We start from the raw sequence: 19,815 nt of genomic DNA, 5'->3' as shown, positions 1-19,815 counted from the left end.
TTCGGGAATCTTGCCCCCTTTCAAAAACTCTCTACTTGTATATAATTTACAGTAAATATTAAATGGACATTCTGTGCAGTTGTGAGTGTAACGCCCATAAGCAAAACCAAATCTACCCTAGTTATAATGTACTGTACTGTATAATGCTGAACCAATTATACTATAAGCTCATGAAAAAAATAAAGAGACCACTGGAAAATTTGAATATGACAATCAACTCATTAGAATGGCATTCAGCAACAGTAGGATGACATCAGAATAATTTGCAGTGGTCTCTTAATTTATTAAAAGTTTAAACTAAGAAAATAAAAACTGAAATACCAAAAACACTTTTCCATCTCATTCTAAAAGTTTATTATTATTAACAAAAGGCGAACACATTTTTGTGGCAACAGATTATTCGGAAACAATTTACACAAAGTATGCTGCTAGGGCAGCCATTTTGTCTTTGGGTTTTTTCGGGTTTCCTCTGCCGCCCGGGCGTCGACCCCTACCCCTTCCCCGGCCCCCTCTCCTCGCTCCTCCGCCCCGGTGCATGGGGTGCCTCATGGTGGCGTGCTTGAGCTCCACCAGATCCTGAAAGATGGCGTCGCAGAATACGCAGCCCGTGTGCTGTGTCTCACCGTCGGGCAGCGGCGATCGTGCCTTGTTGAAGTCGACCACCACCAGCGAGGCCTCACAAGCCTCGCAACTGTCGGCGGCCACCTGCACCTTGTGCGCGTGCTCGAAGAAGTGCACCACCACGTTGCACTTGTTGCAGGCCATGCGCCACTTGGGGCCCGAGGTGGGGTCGAACACCAGCACGCCACTCTCACACTCCACGCACTGGCCGATGCCCAGCGAGTTCAGAGAGTGCTGGCAGGTGGGGTGGGTGCACTCGTTGCAGCCCATTCCTGCAAAAGACAAACGGCAGCAGAAAGATTAGAGGCAGTTGAATGCAGTATGAAGGCAGTTCTCAAGGACCACTAGAAGGTGCAAAAAAAGAAACCGTTATCCATTGGTAGGGGAAATGGGGAGCTTCAAGGAAAAAGGCCAGATAAGGCCTATGGGAACCTGTTAGACTCTAGAGGTATAGTAAGAGGTCCTTGTCTGTGTCCATAAGTATAACAACAGCCTAACACTAACAAAAATAATTTGTATATCTGTGCATGTTCATATGTATTAATTCATACACAAACATTAATGGCAATGCTCTGTACCTTTCTTCATGTCCCTGAAGGGGGGGTTGCTGAAGCAGTAAGGGCAGACAGGGTAGCTCTTCCCCTTTGAGCCGGAGGTCCAGAGCACCAGCTCAAAGTCGTCCAGCGGGCAGCGCAGCTCCTTGTACAGCTTGATGGCTCCCATCTGGGGCAGGCTGTACGTGTCGTCACAGTGGGAGCAGTGTAGCCGGCTTGGCTTGGCCTGGTGGGGGGGGGGGGGGGGGGTCACATCATAGGGCCAGTCAACAGTCATGCTTCCATGGTTCATGCATCATGCTTGTGAAGGATAGAAAGAAGCAGCTCACAAGGCAAGGATGACTTGCAGTTCAAGGAGCTACAGTCGTGCCCATAGATTCACAGACCATGGCACAATTTGTAAAATGTGTACCGTTCTTTTAAGAAAACACAAATGATCAGACAAAACACATTGCTTTTATTTGAATGGGATTCAAATTAAACCATAAGGCACCACAAAAGAGTGTAATCATTAACCAACACATGGCAATAAAGAAAAAATTTAGCGAATATTCCATATGTTATCTTAATGCAGAGGAAGTAGATTGGGAACCAAATAGAACATTCAAGCATTGTTTTTGTTTACCTTGTTGAAAGGGTCAATAAAAACAAAAACAATGCTTGAACGTTCTATTTGGGCCCCAATCTACTTCCTCTCCATTAAGATAACATATGGAATGTTAAAAAGGAAGTCTTGTGGGACCAACTATGATGCTGATAATGGAACTCTCTTGAAAGGGTCCATAGAACGCCGGTCATTTTTGGGAAAATAAGTCCCGACAGCGCGAACCGGACCCCGACGCGCCAGCGGAGGCGTTCTATACATTATCCCGCTTATTATACGGTACTTGCCAAAACGAAAAAATAAACTCCATGATATGTCTCTTTACACTTATTTGTTACCGTTTCGTCGTGGCTTTTGCTGAGAAACAAATAGTTCGCAACACACGCTGAACTTGAATCAAACATTCTTTAGAACACAGCTGATCAACCGTCTGCTTTAACTTTTGAATGAAGTTACAAAAAAACTACAGTTTTAAAAGTGCTAAGTGGATTGTGGTTTCTGCAAGATCAATATGGATTATAGGTCAAAAGTTGAATAAACGAGTACTTACGTACTTTCGATTTCTTACAGGTTGGGTCATTAGCTTTCTGCTAATGAATGACGTCATTGACACGTTTGAAAGGCTTTTTAGAACAAATAAGTGACTCAAAAAATATAATACTCAGCGGTGTGTATTTTCACTGCCCTCACTTTCGCATGCAACTGCCCTCACTTTCGCATGCAACACTCAAATTTCTGGCCAAAAAATTATATCCCGAGAAAAGTGGATTTCAGGGGTACAGCTCCATAGCCCTCCATTCATTCTGCACATTCTGCACTCTCGGAAAACTTCTGGTTTCTGAACTGGTTGCAGTTCCTTCTGTGGTTCCACATGAGGGCGCTCGTCCACGAGTGCAGAATGCATGGAGGTGTATGGAGCTGTACCCCTCAAAATCCACATTTCTCGGGATATATATTTTTTCAAGTAATTTGAATATTGTATTCGAAAGGGGAGGCAAAGACAATACACTTGGTTGAGTATTATATTTTTTAAAGTCACTTAATTGTTCTAAAAAGCCTTTCAAACGTGTCAATGATGTCATTCATTAGCACAATGCTAGTGTGTTATGGGCAACAACAACCCAACCTGTAAGAAATCAAAAGGACATAAGTACTCGTTCATTAAACTTTTGACCTATAAACCATGTTGAAGTTATACAAACTACAATCAAATCTGAGATTTGTCAATGACAATCAGGTGAAAGAGACAAATTTAGCTGTCTAGCTCCATTGACTCCCATTCATTCTGCACTCATGGCGACCGCCCCCAGTGGAACTCTGGTGGAACTGCAACCAAAATTCGGTACAATGGGACTTAATACGGAGTGGCCAGGCTCTCCGTAGACGGGCTCTGGATTAGGGTGACCAGATGAGATTGGCTGAAATTCGGGACGCTTTTTTTTTCGCGGGGGGGGGATGGTAGTAGCCTACAGCGAATTTTCAAACCTGTAGGCTACCAAAACACATTTTTATTCAAACAGCAAGTCTGCCTCAAAATACAACAGAGAAATCATGAACTCAAAATGTCATTGTGGGAAAAAAAACTAAAAACAATGACTGCGTAACAGTGCAAATCTAGGGTGACCAGACGTCCCGAAAAAATCGGGACAGTCCCGATATCCAAGCAGTTGTCCCGAATCCCGAATCCTGCCCTAATTGTCCCGAAAATTATACTCAATCAGAATACTGAGAAGTTATTTTCTGATAAACATTAAAAACTGTCCGTAGAGAGCAGGGACGGATTAAACAAATATGGGCCCCTGTGCACAATATCAAAAAAGGCCCCCCCTCCCCCTGACCGCGACGCGCGCGGGCGCGTTTGCGCATCTGCGAAGCAGCCAGCGCTTCTTTCTTTGCTGTCGCTGTGCAGGCTGGTGCACAATTTCACACAATGAAAATGTAGTACATTATGTCATATATTATAACTCAGGCCCACCCAGAAATGAATTCCAGCAGCTGTTTTTATTATTAGGCTGTAATCTCCCTTTGCTAGCCAAACAGTCTACAGCAACATTTTTCACTAAACGGACCGGACAACAGTTGTCATATTTCTGACGGACCGGTATGCAGGGAAGTTGATAGTATTTTGTGAGAGGTGGTGCTGATCATATTAGGGGGGTTAGGGGGTGTCTCCCCCGGGAAAATTTCGAAATTCTGGCTGTTAAATATACCCTTTTAACGCAGTTTGGAAGGGGCATACAAACTTTTAACAGAGCAAGCAGGGCCCGTTTTCTGTCTGACTCAGGTGACGTGAACATTGGCTACCTGCATGATAAGGTTTTCACTTCACTGCTGCTTGACACTACCTTGCATGGAGACATATTTCACGTTAACAGTGGAGATGTTAGCAAAACTATAGCGTTTGGTAAATGGAGATGCAGATCATCTCCCTAATTAATTTATTTGCGCAACAGCCCACATTATGCGCTCACTCATTATCTGTAATCGGCATCGCCATAGGCTATTAAATTTGCTACGATATAAGCTACTGTTAGGCCTACAACAAGTCGCGATTTATTAGGCTATCCAATCGCTATGCTGTTTTCATGAACATTACAGGAATCCACTTCATTCACCTACCCACGAGTGGGTCAGTTTCACTTTCGCAAACACGCATACATTGAATGAGCACTCATAGCCTACCACTTCCACCTAATGTTATGCCTCTATATTTTATGAATTAAGAAGTATTTATTGATCAGGAAAACATTTAGTTTATTTTTCTTTCGGTCCGCGGTTCCATAACACCATTCAGTTGTGCCGCAAATTAACAGACAGAAGCACCGGGCATAATCTAGCCTAAATTCATGGCGATTTTTTTTTTTAATCCGAGGGCCCCCATTGGCTGAGGGCCCCTGTGCACGTGCACACTTGGCACAAGCCATGATCCGTCCCTGGTAGAGAGGTTGAGTCGACTGCATGCAGCCCCCGACGGCAGCTAAGTGTCTGGATGCAGCCCGGCTACTTTGTTTCTTTTTGACGTTCTATAATTAGGCGCGAATATGAACTGATTTCGCGAAGCCGAGGACATTGAATGTGCAGGCAGCGCAGCAGGCAGAGCCAGCGTGTGTGCAAAAAAAAATAACTTAATCTAACAATTATTTTGTATTCTTACTTAATGACCCATAATTTTGGCAAGGCTTGTTATTAGCGTTAGGCTATTATCCTTATTCTGAAAGGTCTGATTTGCACTGTTACGCAGTCATTGTTTTTTTTTCCCCCCACAATGACATTTTGAGTTCATGATTTCTCTGTTGTATTTTGTGGCAGACTTGCTGTTTGAATAAAAATGTGTTTTGGTACAGGTTTGAAAAGGTTCCCCACCGCGAAAAAGAAGTGTCCCGAATTTCAGCCAATCTCATCTGGTCACCCTATGCAAATCAGACCTTTCAGAATAAGGATAGGCTAATAGCCTTAGGCTAACGCTAATAACAAGCCTTGCCAAAATTATGGGTCATTAAGTAAGAATACAAAATAATTGTTAGATTAAGTAGATTATGTTAAAACGACATGGACATTAGGCCGAACTTCCGACGTATTTTTTTTGCACACACGCTGGCTCTGCCTGCTGCGCTGCCTGCACATTCAATGTCCTCGGCTTCGCGAAATCAGTGCATATTCGCGCCTAATTATAGAACGTCAAAAAGAAACAAAGTAGCCGGGCTGCATCCAGACACTTGGCTGCATGCAGTCGACTCAACCTCTCTACGGAGAGTTTTTAATGTTTATCAGAAAATAACTACTCAGTATTCTGATTGAGTATAATTTTCGGGACAATTAGGGCAGGATTCGGGATTCGGGACAACTGCTTGGATATCGGGACTGTCCCGAATTTTTCGGGACGTCTGGTCAACTAACGACTGGCCTTTGGCCGTAGCAACCATCCATTTAGAACTAGTAACGGCAGTTTGTTCTGCAAGTTGAGAAATTAGTTGATAGGCCTATGTGTCGGAAGAAATTAGTTCTACAAACAAGACAGTTTTAGCGATTAAAACGTTAAAATTGTAACAGGAAATGAACACAAAGCAAGTGGCAACAGTGGAATAAGCGGGATAATGGACTCCACGGTGGTCTGTTGTTCACAGAAATTAATGCACTTACGAGGTTTAAATGGCCCCCTTAGCTTCGCGTCGGAAGTCCATTATCCCTTAGCCTAGGCTACTTAATTAATCATTTCCTTATTTAAAACTAAGTTTGATATGTAGAGGTGTAGTCCATATGACCTTGGTCCCAAAACATATTCGCATGTATCAAGGGCCACACGTGACCATGGCATCACATGCCAACAGTGCAGGTGGAAAGCCAAGAGCTTTTCCTGTCAATAAAAAAGTCATTGACGAGGGGCTCGGGATGATTAATTCATGACTTGAAAAAAGACTAATGCTTACGACCATGTCTATTTTCAAGGGCACTGCTAAAATAGACATGGTCGTAAAAGCAGCCCTCAGGATTGTGCCATGGCGAAGGCTGCTAATGAGGGCTCGGCTCATGAAAGCGTGACCTATAAAGGCCGCAGATTAGGTAAACATCCACCCAATGATGGCGAGCGCCCACCTGATATGAGTCAGACCCACTAGACAAATGACCGGCTCTTTGAATATGCATACATACAGGGCACATGTGGGGGATGGCAGTTCAAGCCAGGTGGCACTGACCAAAAGTCACGTGCCCGCCAACACATGCCATGATGACGTCACTGAGTCACTGAACCAATTACATCAGTCATCAGAACCTTCAGTCCAGTTTTTATATTATCAATGCAAAAGAGACTTTTTTTTTTACCACAAGTAGACATTGCAGACAGACAGTGACACGGCACTGTCACTGATAACAGATGGCAGATAATGTGGGCATACAATCAATATCTTGTCAGAGATCAATGTCAGTCTTGGTAAATTACTTAAACTCAGGTTCCAGGAGTTCTGAGTTTTAAAGTGACACCAGGCAATTTGCAAGTTTCTCTACGAAACTCCCCCTCGCTCGGTCTGAAGCTCTTTTCCTTTTCTTTGCGTCTTCTGTCAAGGGTTTTCGTTGCTTCTTCGCCGGCTCTGCCATTATACACACGTTTGCAACAATCTCTAGCGTTTCGTTGGCCTGCCTCTGTGCTGTCAACTGAACCTGCTTTGGTCGGCGGGTAGGATACACCGAACTTGCAAGTGGGATATTCTTCCTACAGACAGTAGGGGCGGGCGAGAGAGCCTTCATTCGCCCCGTAATGAGTCATTTAACCATATACCAACTTACGAAGATGATTAATTAACACGAACACGTTGCCTGGTGTCCCTTTAAGACTGGTGAGAATTGACCCTCTCCCACCTGATGTCAGAGGGGACAGACATGACCCAGGTAGAACTGCAGATACCCATATGAAAAACGAATTCTACCAAGTGCCTACTAACCAATGCTACTGCTTAAGGTGAAAATGCTCATTTAGAACCCATTTCCTACACTGATGTTATGTGCTTAAGCCTACTTGACATTTTTTGACTAGCACGGGTTGAACTCTTACCTGGATGTATTTCATGAAACGATGGCACTTCCCACAGCGGGAGAGGGGTTTCCCAGTAGCAGCAATCGGTGAGAAGGACACCTCCATTAATTCATCCATACCTGAAGCCGAGGGGAAAGATGGGTGAATGTCAGTATTATCACAATGTTCCTTAAAATTCCTTAAGGGACTCAAAGGGCATACAGACACACACCTGCAATTGAGTCCACAAAGTAGTGGAACTTTCTCTTGAAGATGTCTAGGGTGTGTTGGAGCACCTGCTGGAAATTGGCTTTGCCCAGAGCGATGAGGGTTAGCTGCTTCTCCACCGCACTACGAATTGTCGGCAAAACCAGCTCTGCATCTGTAACACACACACACACACACACACACACACACACACACACACACACACACATCATAACCATCAATCTCTCTTACTGGTGCTGTCATACTCACTCAAACTCAAAAACACAAAGAGGTTTGATCGGGTTTATACACTAAAACACAATGAACAATTCATGCAGCCACACCAGCAGATATACTCCATACCCTACCCATTAGCCAAGGAACTGTGGTTAAGGGGAAGCCAGATGGGTGTCACTAAATGCGGTTTACTTTGTGGCATTAGATCTTAAGAGTGCGGATTGTGCGTGATCATAATTCTCACCAATTTTGTAGTACCCATGGACAAGCACGATGCCCAGGTTAGTAGGCTTCAGCCTGCGTCCACTCTCCACCGTCACATAGTTCCTCTGGCAGACGTTATTGATGTGGACGGGGATGCTGGCATCAGTGCCTTAAGAGCAGAGAGTTAGCTGTCTATAGACTATGCAACCAAAGTGCTACCATCACTACCAATACCTGACAGTATCTTTGCAATTATTAGACGCAGAAGAGAGGAGTTGTGAACAGTAACCAACTTAACACTTTAGGCTTAAGGAAACAATAATACAAAATATCAAAAAAGATTTGATGTGAATTTGAAGTGTGTCCGTTCAGGATTTCCTATTCAGATGTTAAACATTAGACAGATGTTTCACATTAGAAAGCTGACTTTACACCTGTGCTTGTGCACAGTGCTTAGGACAAATCCAATCTCAAAGCATCTGAAATATGGCTACATGTAAATATGAAATACAGGGGACAGCCCCTTTCTCACCGATGCCGTGTTTCTCCATGAGCGTGATGAGCTCTGCTTCGGTCAGGTAATCTGGGGGATTGGTCTGCTTCTCAAGCAGCTTGATCTCGTCCACGGTGAAGGAGTCGCCCCTCTCACACACAGGCATGGCCTCCTCTAGAGGGATACCTTGCCAGGGCATGACCTCTGTGAAACCTGTGAGTGCACACACACACACACTTTTTTTTTAACTGTTTTTCTGTATTATTCTCCCTGTCACCATTAAGCATTGAATTTGACTGGGCTGGGTCAGTGGTGAGGACCTACCGGGTGATATGAGAGTTTTTCCACTACAGGAGAAGCCTTCACAGCCGACGCTGAAAGTGATGGTGGTCTGAAGGTATTTGCAGTCTTGGCTGATCGTTGCAATGAAGTGCCGTGTGATATAGTCATAAAGACGCCAACCATCACTGCCTGCATTTAAACACACACCACACACCAACACACACCCACATCATTAATGTAGACAAACTGTTAAATTAACCAAGTAATAAAGATAACTGATGGTAATTTGTACCGTTAGTGTTCAATACACTTATGACAGCAAGCCCAAAGTCCTGTGTGTGGTCTACTTACCTAGTTCACTCTCTGATGCAGACCTCATGGGGGTGATGGGCGGATGGTCTCCTGCATCCGCTCCTTTCCTGGGTCGGTTGATCCCCTCTGCAAGCAATGCCTTCACCTAAGGCAACAAAACCAGACATGGCATCAATCATATTGCCAAACATATGACCTGTGAAGAACCTGTGAAGTCTTCCATTGAGGCTTTCGTTTAGCCTTCACACAATGAGACTTAAACTACCAGGCTTCCAAGTGATCTTTGGTGGAGTGGCTTACAGAGTCGGCCCAGAAGGGGTTGTTAGCCTGCTGCCTCAGTGTGCCCTTCAGGTCAAAGTTCTCGGGGTAGTGTGTGGTCTCCGTACGGGGGTAGCTGATGTAGCCCGACGTGTAAAGCCTCTCGGCCACTTGCATAGTGTGCTGTGGGCCCATTCCTTTAAGGGTTTAAGGGAAAAGAAGTGCATGGGTGGACACAGTCTCCTGATTTGTTTATATTTTCAACTGAAAGACAGTCGATCAATCAGCACTGATTAAAAACACTTTCATTATCCATATTATTGTTGTGGATTCGTTATTTTATCATCCTGTTTATGTTGTATGTGATGTCTTTAAGCTACTGGGACCTTGAATTTCCCCTTGAGGATAAAGAAAGAAAGAAAGAAAGAAAGAAAGAAAGAAAGAAAGAAATAAAGAAAGACTGTCTGTCTGTCTGACCATATACAGTTTTGTCATATAATGTACATCACAATCCTATAACACACTGACATTATATGGTCCTACTTTTACCTTCAGGATTAACTAAGTATTTCTTATCTCATTTAATGACATGAACGCTCATACAGTTGTAAGGCTACTCACCCAAGGCTGAGCTGGCCACTCTCAGCATCTCCACAGTGTTCAGGGCCTGTGGCCGCTGCTTGGCTTTTTCCTTCTTGCTCACGGACTCCACCTGAGAGTGAAAAGGTGAAACTGCTTAACCTCTCGTACAAGCACTCAATCATCAAGGTCCAGCTAAAGGACTGCAAGTACCAAGCCAGGAGAACTGTATTAAAAAACACAAATACAAATCATGAAATACAAACCTTTGCCTCTCTAGCTGTTTTGGCCAGATTGACAAACATTTGGCCAACCTCTCTGTCAAACACTCGTCCCCGATCCCAGTCCAGGGCCAAAGGACTCTCCTTGCCTTTGAACACCTTCCATGAAGAGGAAACAAAATAGCAAGCTAGACTGGTGAGGGGTTTTTGGGCTATGCTCCATAAACCAAACCTTCAAATATCACTATGGGAGTACATGCAAGGTTCATTTTATCACTTCAGTATAGCAGTGCAATTAAATACCAGACGCCTAAGAACGGGAAATCATACATCCATATTCTATAGCATATTGTAGGATTAAAGCTGAAAGAATAGCAACTGGAACAGATGCAGTGAACCAGTGGCAAAGCACATGAACATCATACAGGGCATGACTATGGTTATACCTTGGCCTGGACGACCCAGTACATTTCAGGTTTAAAGGACTGGATTTTGTCGTGCCGCTCCACACAGAAACCCAGAGTAGGGGTCTGACAGGGTCCGAAAGAGACGAGAGAAGAATCCAGGTTCCCATATTTGCCTTGGAAGTATTTGGTCTGAAAACTGGAAGGGGATAAAATAATTAATTTCAAAAGGTTATCATAATAGTCCCCTGCAAATACACCCTTGCAAACTTGATACATTTTCAGATTTAAGTAGCTGTGCTTAAACCTCTGTACTTAAATGTGTGTGTTAATCTGTTACACATGAATGCAAAAAATAAATAGCGCCCATCAGTCGTTGCAGAGGAGTTTCCTACACAACTGCATCTTAAAGGGACACCAGGCAAGCCTGATGCTTTTTCTCTACGAAACTCCCCTCGCTTGGTCTGAAGCTCTTTTCCTTTTCTTTGCGTCTTCCGTCAAGGGTTTTCGCTGCTTCTTCGCCGGCTCTGCCATTATACACACGTTTGCAACAATCTCTAGCGTTTCGTTAGCCTGCCTCTGTGCTGTAAACTGATCCTGCTTCGGTCGGCGGGTAGGATACACCGAACTTGCAAGTGGGATATTCTTCCTACAGGCAGTAGGGGCGGGCGAGAGAGCCTTCATTCGCCCCGTAATGAGTCATTTAACCATATACCGACTTACGAAGATGATTAATTAACACGAAAACGTTGTCTGGTGTCCCTTTAATAAAGTGCTAAGGAAATCAACATTGATTATAATTTCAATCCAGCAAGCAGTTTGTGCATGTGTGTGTGTGTGTGTGTGTATGTGTGTGTGTGTGTGTGGGGGTGTGTGTGTGTGTGTACCGTGTGAAGGCACAGCCAATACGAAGGTCCAGCTCTTGGCGAGCGTCCACAGACAGTGCCTCGTTGCGGTTGGGCTCACCCAGCTTGTTCATGGCATTGCAGATGTCCAGGTCTGTGATGGAGCTGAACTTTGCACGATACACTGTGCGGTCATTGCCATATGGCTTGTTCATGACTGGGTTAATGGCATCCAAAACCTTAATCCAGAAGCATACACGTAGATAAATTAAAATTAAGCGAAAGATAAAGAGTGGTGCTACAAATTGTATACAATTTTACAAAAAATGATATATAATGATAAAATAATAAACTTATAAAGTTAAATTTGGATATATTCTTCCATCTACCATCAGGGATGTAGTGGAGGCTATACGCAAGTAAACACAATTTAACCACCTCTGAAATGTCAGAAATAGAGTTTATCCACCTCATATTGGAGTTTATCCACCTCTCAAAAGAGTTTATTCACCAATTGCAATTCAAAAATCACACTATATTTTCCACATTCACAATATGTACACTCATCAACACTCCAGGAACCATTTAATACAATTGGTATTGTTATAAACATTGGACAATAACCTCCACCAACATCAAACATGTTCTGATGCCTTTTTTACAAATCCGATACCGCAAGTTGCAGTCCACCTCACCGTGATCACAGAATTCAAAGTTTACCCACCTCTTATTTTACCACTACAACCCAGTCTACCATGGTAACCTAATTTTCACTGGCAGCAATTTGACAGACCTCAAAGCAGATATTCTCTCCCTCTTTGTCACAATCCAGCCACAGCACCACGTAATCACATCCTTTGGCCTCCACCTGTTAGTGGTACAGAACAATGGTTAAAAACTTGGTCAAACTCAGTGAATAAAAACTAAATACAGAATAATTTATTAAAGAATAAAATGCTAAAAGATAAACAAAACCATTTTTCAGCACAAGGACTGTTTGTTACTAGAGGTCTGGAGCCACAGAACCAACTTGCCTGTAAGAATTTCACCATGTTTAGTTTTGGATTGGCCTCCTTCTTCTCTGTGGGGGCTTTGCTGAAAAGCTCTGCTGGGTCTACCTTGTCCCAGTTGTTGTACTTCCCTGTAGGCAACAGAAAATGAGAATTAGAAAAAATAAGGCTATGCTGGATTCCCCCACAAAATTTCAGTTCAACTAAGGAAGACCAAAAGCAATCCCATTCACACTTGTTGTGTTCTAAAAGTTGTCAGCAGATAAACACACATGCCATTCCCTCCACAGCAAGAGTCCTTCATTACTCTATAATGCTGCTCCGTGAGGGAATGGATTTCCCAGCCTGTTCAAAAGGCCTTACCAAAAAGCAACAGCATTCACACCTACTGTGTTCTAAAACGGGTCGGCCTTAAAACCAAGTGTATACACATTTAATCTGAGTCAACAAGCTCAGGGAGCAAAAGCCAATCTTTCTCCCCATCAACTGAAGCTGACTTTTGCAATAGACCCCAAAAAGACAAAGGGACACCCCGTACCTATGAAGTCGAGGCTCATGACATGACCACACACAGATGTCATCTTGAATCGCACGCTCTGCCCCATGAAGCTTCCCGTGTACTCGTGGACGGAGCATGCTCCATTCAGGCCTTTTCGTGATGAACAGCTGCCTGAAGGTCAAGGACAAAAAGGTCAAGGCTCATGGAACAGATCGGTAAAAGGGTCAATTATGTTACCAATTTTGGATGCATGCATTTCTCATGGTAACCTTGAGAAATGCATGCCTTCATGGTAATTTTCTATGGCTCATACAAGAGATACAAGGTATGTTGAAACCAAACACCTGGAAACCTTGTTATAACATACCGTGACTGAGGCTCTGTTTATATAGGCTTGGAGCACTGCAAATTACACCATTAGACCATTCTGTTATTGTTTACATATTTATATTTTTGGATATGACAGTCATAATTGCTCACATTTTGACAAGATTACATGTAGTTTTAAAAATCAGGTTAAGCAGTTTGTTTCAAAACTTGAAGTGTCATGCAGGGTTTTTTTTTTTTTATTAACTGAAACATCAGTTTGAGGGTAAAAAAATGTTGGGTCAACATATGGTATCTTTGTACTACCATCAATTGTGCTAGTGACAATTCTACTCATTAATAATATAGGCCTATACAATTATCAATCCTAAAAATATATTTTGAGGTACACAGACATGTCAGTGATCTTGAGATAGGTGATCTCAAATCTCAAGCGCTGAAATGACCCTTATGCATCTTCACAGCCAGTATCATAATAGCTACCCTTACCACTAGGGTGACCAGACGTCCCGAAAAATTCGGGACAGTCCCGATATCCAAGCAGTTCTCCCGAATCCCGAATCCTGCCCTAATTGTCCCGAAAATTATACTCAATCAGAATACTGAGTAGTTATTTTCTGATAAACATTAAAAACTGTCCGTAGAGAGGTTGAGTCGACTGCATGCAGCCCGGCGGTAGCTAAGTGTCTGGATGCAGCCCGGCTACTTTGTTTCTTTTTGACGTTCTATAATTAGGCGCGAATATGCACTGATTTCGCGAAGCCGAGGACATTGAATGTGCAGGCAGCGCAGCAGGCAGAGCCAGCGTGTGTGCAAAAAAAAATACGTCGGAAGTTCGGCCTAATGTCCATGTCGTTTTAACATAATCTACTTAATCTAACAATTATTTTGTATTCTTACTTAATGACCCATAATTTTGGCAAGGCTTGTTATTAGCGTTAGGCTATTATCCTTATTCTGAAAGGTCTGATTTGCATAGGGTGACCAGATGAGATTGGCTGAAATTCGGGACACTTTTTTTTTCGCGGTGGGGGGGATGGTAGGCCTACAGCGAATTTTCAAACCTGTACCAAAACACATTTTTATTCAAACAGCAAGTCTGCCTCAAAATACAACAGAGAAATCATGAACTCAAAATGTCATTGTGGGGGAAAAAAACAATGACTGTGTAACAGTGCAAATCAGACCTTTCAGAATAAAGATTAAGTAAAAATTTTTTGCACACACGCTGGCTCTGCCTGCTGCGCTGCCTGCACATTCAATGTCCTCGGCTTCGCGAAATCAGTGCATATTCGCGCCTAATTATAGAACGTCAAAAAGAAACAAAGTAGCCGGGCTGCATCCAGACCAAAGATTCTAGAACAGAGCTCTGTTCTAGAATCTTTGATCCAGACACTTAGCTGCCGTCGGGGGCTGCATGCAGTCGACTCAACCTCTCTACGGACAGTTTTTAATGTTTATCAGAAAATAACTAATCGTGACCAGATGAGATTGGCTGAAATTCGGGACGCTTTTTTTTCGCGGGGGGGCTGGGATGGTAGTAGGCTAGGCCTACAGCGAATTTTCAAACCTGTACCAAAACACATTTTTATTCAAACAGCAAGTCTGCCTCAAAATACAACAGAGAAATCATTAACTCAAAATGTCATTGTGGGGAAAAAAAAATAAAAAAATGACTGCGTAACAGTGCAAATGAAACCTTGCGCTATTTTTACATCCAGTTGGATTCAGTTTTACTGTGATGCACATGATGTTAACATGACAATGAGAGAAGCTAACCGTCCAAATTCAAATTTTGGCTTCCAACATTTCATATTCTTTACCTAGCCAATGACGCTGTCTGCTAATGCGATTTCTTTCTGAAGGCCAAATGCTAAACACAAGTAGTCATTATGAATGTCTACGTGGTTTGACGTAGTTGAAAACCCACTGGACCCCCCTGTTGTTCCTTTCATACTTTGGTAGATAAAAAGGCCCGTTGACAACTGATGGACACAGAACATCTCTCCATCACCAGTTGAACATCTCCCCTGCCCGCAAAGCATCCTCCATCCACCAGACTATAGCCTACAAGATGTCACAGCTTCAGGTGAGTCGCTCTTTTTGGACAGAGGAGAAAAGATTGACTGAAGAGTAGACTCGGCAGTAGTGGTCACAGGACAGAGTATAGGTTATCCTGTTAGTTCTGTATGATTTTCTGCTTCTTCTACTACATAGTTTTATTTTTATTAGTTTGTTGCTTGTTTAGGGGCATAAAAATGATCTATCAGCGTTCACTCATTCCATTCAGGGTTTACAATAGCCAGATGAATGTCGTTCCGCTTAGCTCCGCCTAGCTTCACTGAGTGGAGCTAGGCCAGGGGTGGGCAAACTTTTTGGCTCAAGGGCCACATTGGGTTTTGAAAATTTACCGGCGGGCCGCAAAAAAACCTCACCCCCCCCCCCCCCCCCCCCCCCCAACACACATAAAAAAATACATTTTTTATAGCGTATAATTTCGTATGAAAAGTGTTTGTTTTAAAATATTATTTGCTTAAAAAATACTGCTAATTTGATGCTGTTTAACAAATGTATCAATTGTGCACTGTCGCTTTAAGACAGTCGCTTTAATTCACGTTTATTTCTCAATGATCTTCTGCCTGCTCCGCTATGGCTAGTGCTGTCTACGGCTGTGCCCTCTCACCGTTTTTAAATGGTCAGTAGTGGGAACTACTGTTGCCTTCATGATTTCCTTTTAAAAGTTTCTTATAAGAAGGAGATATCATTTATCAACAATGACAAGCCAGCTGGAACCTGCCGCTCTCTGTCCCTCTCGTGAGTGCAGACGCGCTCCCAATTAAATGGATCGCATAACGTTCACGTTAGATCTGCTGCAAAAAAGATAACTAAGAGTAGGCCTATCTCTATTTAACATGATGTTTTGACATTGACATTGTAAACGTTCTTTAAGGAGAGTGAAAAGCAGTTTGCAGTAAAGCTAACCAACGTCATCTCCATCGCAGGAAAAAAATAGCGAGCAGCCTGATAACCAAATTAAATGCTCGGCGGGCCGGGTGAAAGTGCTTGGCGGGGCCGCAGTTTGCCCACCCCTGAGCTAGGCGGAGCGAAATTCATCTGGCTATTGTCAGGTTAAAAAAGATTGGGTTTATTCAACCATTCCGTTTAGATTTTAAGTTTAAGTGATAGTGATTTGACATCAATCAATTTACAGTAGCCTAGAAGTCTTAAAGTTCTTAGGACTGAATTTCAGTTTGAATATTACATTTGAAATAGATAATACGTTTATACCACCATAGGTTAATTAAGTATTATATTGACATATTTTGCCATAGGATTGCACAATACTGGCCAGTGCAATATTTTCTTTAGGGGAAAATAGGCTATATTGCAATAACAAAATACCAAACATTTACCAGGTGACTTGAATAGCTCTATTTCGAAAGAATGGACCATTTTAGAATGGTTAAGGTGATTTTGCAGGAGTGTGTCTACTGTCTACATAGAAATAACAATTACAAAAGCTGAAAAGAATTCAACTTCCTGTAGTGTTAGTACCAATTTCAATAACAATAGCTTGGCAAATAACTTCTATACACTCGTCTCTTCATTTAAAGCCAAAAGGATGTGTCTGCCATGGGTTAGGTGGCTAACTGGCATTCTTTCTCGTTTATCAATACAGCTCCTGGGACTCTTCAGCCTTGTCCTGCACCTGCTGTGCCCCTGTTTGGGGAATCCGTTTACTGACCGCTGTGTTGACAAGACCTTCTGCACTAACAGCTTAGAGGAGTACCATGCTCAACTTATAAACCTGCCAAACAGAATCAACGAGCGCAGCGTGGCACCATGGAACTATGTGTGAGTACTTGCAAGAGAGCTGATGGGTCATTCCACGTCAATTCAACCAGGGCCCACGCACTTAGGTCTCAAAAAATTTTGAAAAATTACCAGGTGTACCTATGTTACCCAGGAGACACACTGTAAAATTACTTTTATGTAAGATCAATACATTCCAAGATACAGAGGGGGTGACGATTTTGTTCGGCCTCTTTTTTTGTCAAAGTTCACAAGCCCATAGCGCAAGAACTAAACCATGTAGGAGGCTCAAATTGTGCATGCTGGTACATAAATAGGAATAGTATATAGCAAAATTGTCACATTTTGTCTGGATGATCTTGCATGGTAATAGCTGTCCCTCAAAGTTGATCAAAATTGTATTGGTGTTTTTGGCTGGGCTCTGTTTAGGCCTTCAGAAGACATATTTGTACTCGACATAGGCTCTTGATTTATGTTCCTTATTGAGAGAAGTAGAAACACTTTCACAAAAAGCAATGAACAGAAAATAAATCCATTCAGGGTCTGAACAGCAGACCTCACAAGTCTGAAAAAATGTTTGGTTCTCATTTTCAGAGCACCCAAACACCTTGTGGAAATACACAAAACTTTTTTTTATATATTTTTCTTTATTCTCCATGATCTCTTCTTTTTAAAAACAGCAATTTGACTTGTCTTATGCAAATGTTTCTTTTTTAATGTATCTTTTTTATTTTCCACCCTGAACATGGGCAAAATGCACCATTGAGATCAATATGTTTTATATAGAGTTACCACAGTGCCACCTGTGGTTGTATAGAGTAACCTGTGGTAACGCTATACAAAAAATATTGATCTCAAAGGTGCATTTTGCCCATGTTCAGGGTGGAAAATAAAAAAGAAACATTTGCATTTGTATGCCTCCTGGTAATTTTTTCAGAATTGTTTGAGACCTAAGTGCGTGGGCCTTGGTTGAATTGACGTGGAATGACCCTGATTATTGTCTCTTCCACTAATATAACTGGCTAATTCAAATGAGGCCATTTTAGAAGGCTCTGACAATCAGAAAACACTAAAACAGAAAACACTAAAAATAATTTTAAAAAACTGCAAATACTTATAATATAAAACAATAATAATAATAACAACAATTTTTTTGTTGTAATGTAACAGTGTTGTAACAATTGTTTCCAACAAATTATTTATAATGTCATGTTTTCATGTTTGGCAGTGAGAAAGTTGACTTAGACAGAATGCCGCAAGTCATCTTCGAAGCAGAGTGCCTTTCCAGCCACTCGTGCAGGGGAGTGGACAGCGCTTTCAGTCTAGAGAACATCCCCATCACTCTGAAAATGCCAGTGCTTCGCAGAAACCCACGATGCGCAACATTCTCCCTAGAGTTTGAGCCAATCAATATAGCCTGCATATGTGCAACCTCCAGACATGGCTAAGTGGTTTGAGTGTACTTAAAATATCATGATGCCTTTAATGCCAAACCCATGAACGCATACTTTCTTCTGTAACAGATCTCTCCAATATTTTCTTTTGTTCCTTTCAAATGTATACTGATGCATTTGGTTATTTATTTAACATGGTCAGTGCACATTATTGAGCATCTGTATATGCCAACAGACCCTTCTCATCACAATACTTCACTTCAATTACAGTAATAATGCCATTCATCATAGCCATGTCTACAACGGAGTCTTTAGTGTCAACTCTTGAAGCTTGCAAGCAGTAATAATAAAGAAATATGTTTCATAACAAAAAACTTGCTGTTCAAACTTAAGTTCTTTAATCTCAATAATTTGGTGTAAAGGCACTACGGTCCAAGTCAGTGTGGACGGCTTGGGTGGGGGAAACGTTGTGAATTCTGATCCGCCAAAAACACATTCATAAATTGCATGAACTTCTATTTGGCCACTCTGTGCACGTCCCGTCAGTTTGGCAGACACTTCCTTGCAAACACTTATGCTTGCTAGCTAGCCATCACAGCTTATCCCACTCACCATGAACATTCACTATAACAATTTTAGACGTGAGTAGCCTACCTGGGGCACACGGTGATAGCACAGTAACACTGCATAGTCTATGTAAGGGAATATCTGGTGGAAGAAACTAAAGTGCTGTAAAGCTTGTATGATGATGTGGCTATCTGAAGTGGCTTGAGAACTAAGCAAACAGACACTTCACTTACTTTCGTGTAGCCTATTCGCATCTGGTTTCAACAATCAGAGGCCAAATGACCTAAACTAGTTTATAGATAAATGTACCCACCTTTTGACAAGATTTTCGCTATAGATTGTGCCAACGACGGCTTCTCTGCTACCATCAAAACAGTCCTCATTTTCTTTTCATACAGGATAAAATGTCTTCTTCTGCAAGTTATATGGCAGATTTCCCGTCATATGGCGCATTTACCGCCACCTACAGTTGGAAATCATGATCGAACCAGTTACAGAGATGCCACTCAATTCTGTCCACAGACAGTAGCCTAGTCTATATAACATATAGGCCTACAATGCTTTTAAAAAGATACCATTCAGCTATTTTAAACCTATTTGCATCCGGCAAACTCCACATTCCGCCTGTCAGAGCTGATGAAAAAAAAAAAACGTTCTGATATGATCTGATTATGTTAATCCATGTCAAGGCTAGAGGAATCATCTGTAGGCTACAATGCAAGTCTGTAGGCTACCACAGTGTCCTCATTAAGGCAACAAGTGACTAATACACCAGACAATTCAAAGGATTAATACTCAAACATGATGAGACTCAGGCAGCAGTGTAGCAGAGGGAGAAAGCATCCTCAACTAGCCTCGGCACTTAGGGGACAGTA

At 42.4% G+C, this 19,815-nt stretch overlaps 1 protein-coding gene across 1 annotated transcript; it reads right to left on the bottom strand.

Moving 5' to 3' along the window:
- Positions 1-330: 330 nt before the first annotated feature.
- Positions 331-19,340, bottom strand: top3b (DNA topoisomerase III beta). The gene is made up of 17 exons (XM_076270499.1): positions 19,254-19,340; positions 12,879-13,010; positions 12,365-12,471; positions 12,124-12,198; positions 11,373-11,569; positions 10,528-10,684; positions 10,127-10,240; positions 9,903-9,993; positions 9,324-9,478; positions 9,063-9,168; positions 8,754-8,900; positions 8,469-8,642; positions 7,977-8,105; positions 7,521-7,670; positions 7,328-7,428; positions 1,200-1,401; positions 331-893 (listed from the first exon to the last, which is right to left on the bottom strand). The coding sequence occupies exons 1-17, from the start codon at positions 19,321-19,323 to the stop codon at positions 412-414; spliced, it is 2,589 nt and encodes an 862-aa protein (XP_076126614.1). The 5' UTR covers positions 19,324-19,340; the 3' UTR covers positions 331-411.
- Positions 19,341-19,815: the final 475 nt, after the last annotated feature.

The sequence above is a fragment of the Alosa pseudoharengus genome, unplaced genomic scaffold (genome assembly GCF_046254945.1).
Source record: "Alosa pseudoharengus isolate Yale_2024_CS ecotype anadromous, Long Island Sound unplaced genomic scaffold, YU_APseudo_1.1 YU_APseudo_1.1_scf_6, whole genome shotgun sequence".
In the NCBI taxonomy this organism is placed as follows: domain Eukaryota; kingdom Metazoa; phylum Chordata; class Actinopteri; order Clupeiformes; family Clupeidae; genus Alosa; species Alosa pseudoharengus.
Note: the sequence above shows the minus strand (reverse complement) of the source record. Positions and strands in the feature narration are given on the sequence as shown.

Bases quoted from the DNA above. Each gene is read 5' to 3' on its own strand.
- top3b (XM_076270499.1), bottom strand. From the start codon at position 19,323: ATGAGGACTGTTTTGATGGTAGCAGAGAAGCCGTCGTTGGCACAATCT. The intron at 10,685-11,372 runs GTACACACACAC...ATCCCCTTCCAG, and splicing joins ATTGGCTGTGCCTTCACACG to TTTTCAGACCAAATACTTCC. The intron at 7,429-7,520 runs GTGTGTGTCTGT...CCTCGGCTTCAG, and splicing joins CTTTGTGGACTCAATTGCAG to GTATGGATGAATTAATGGAG.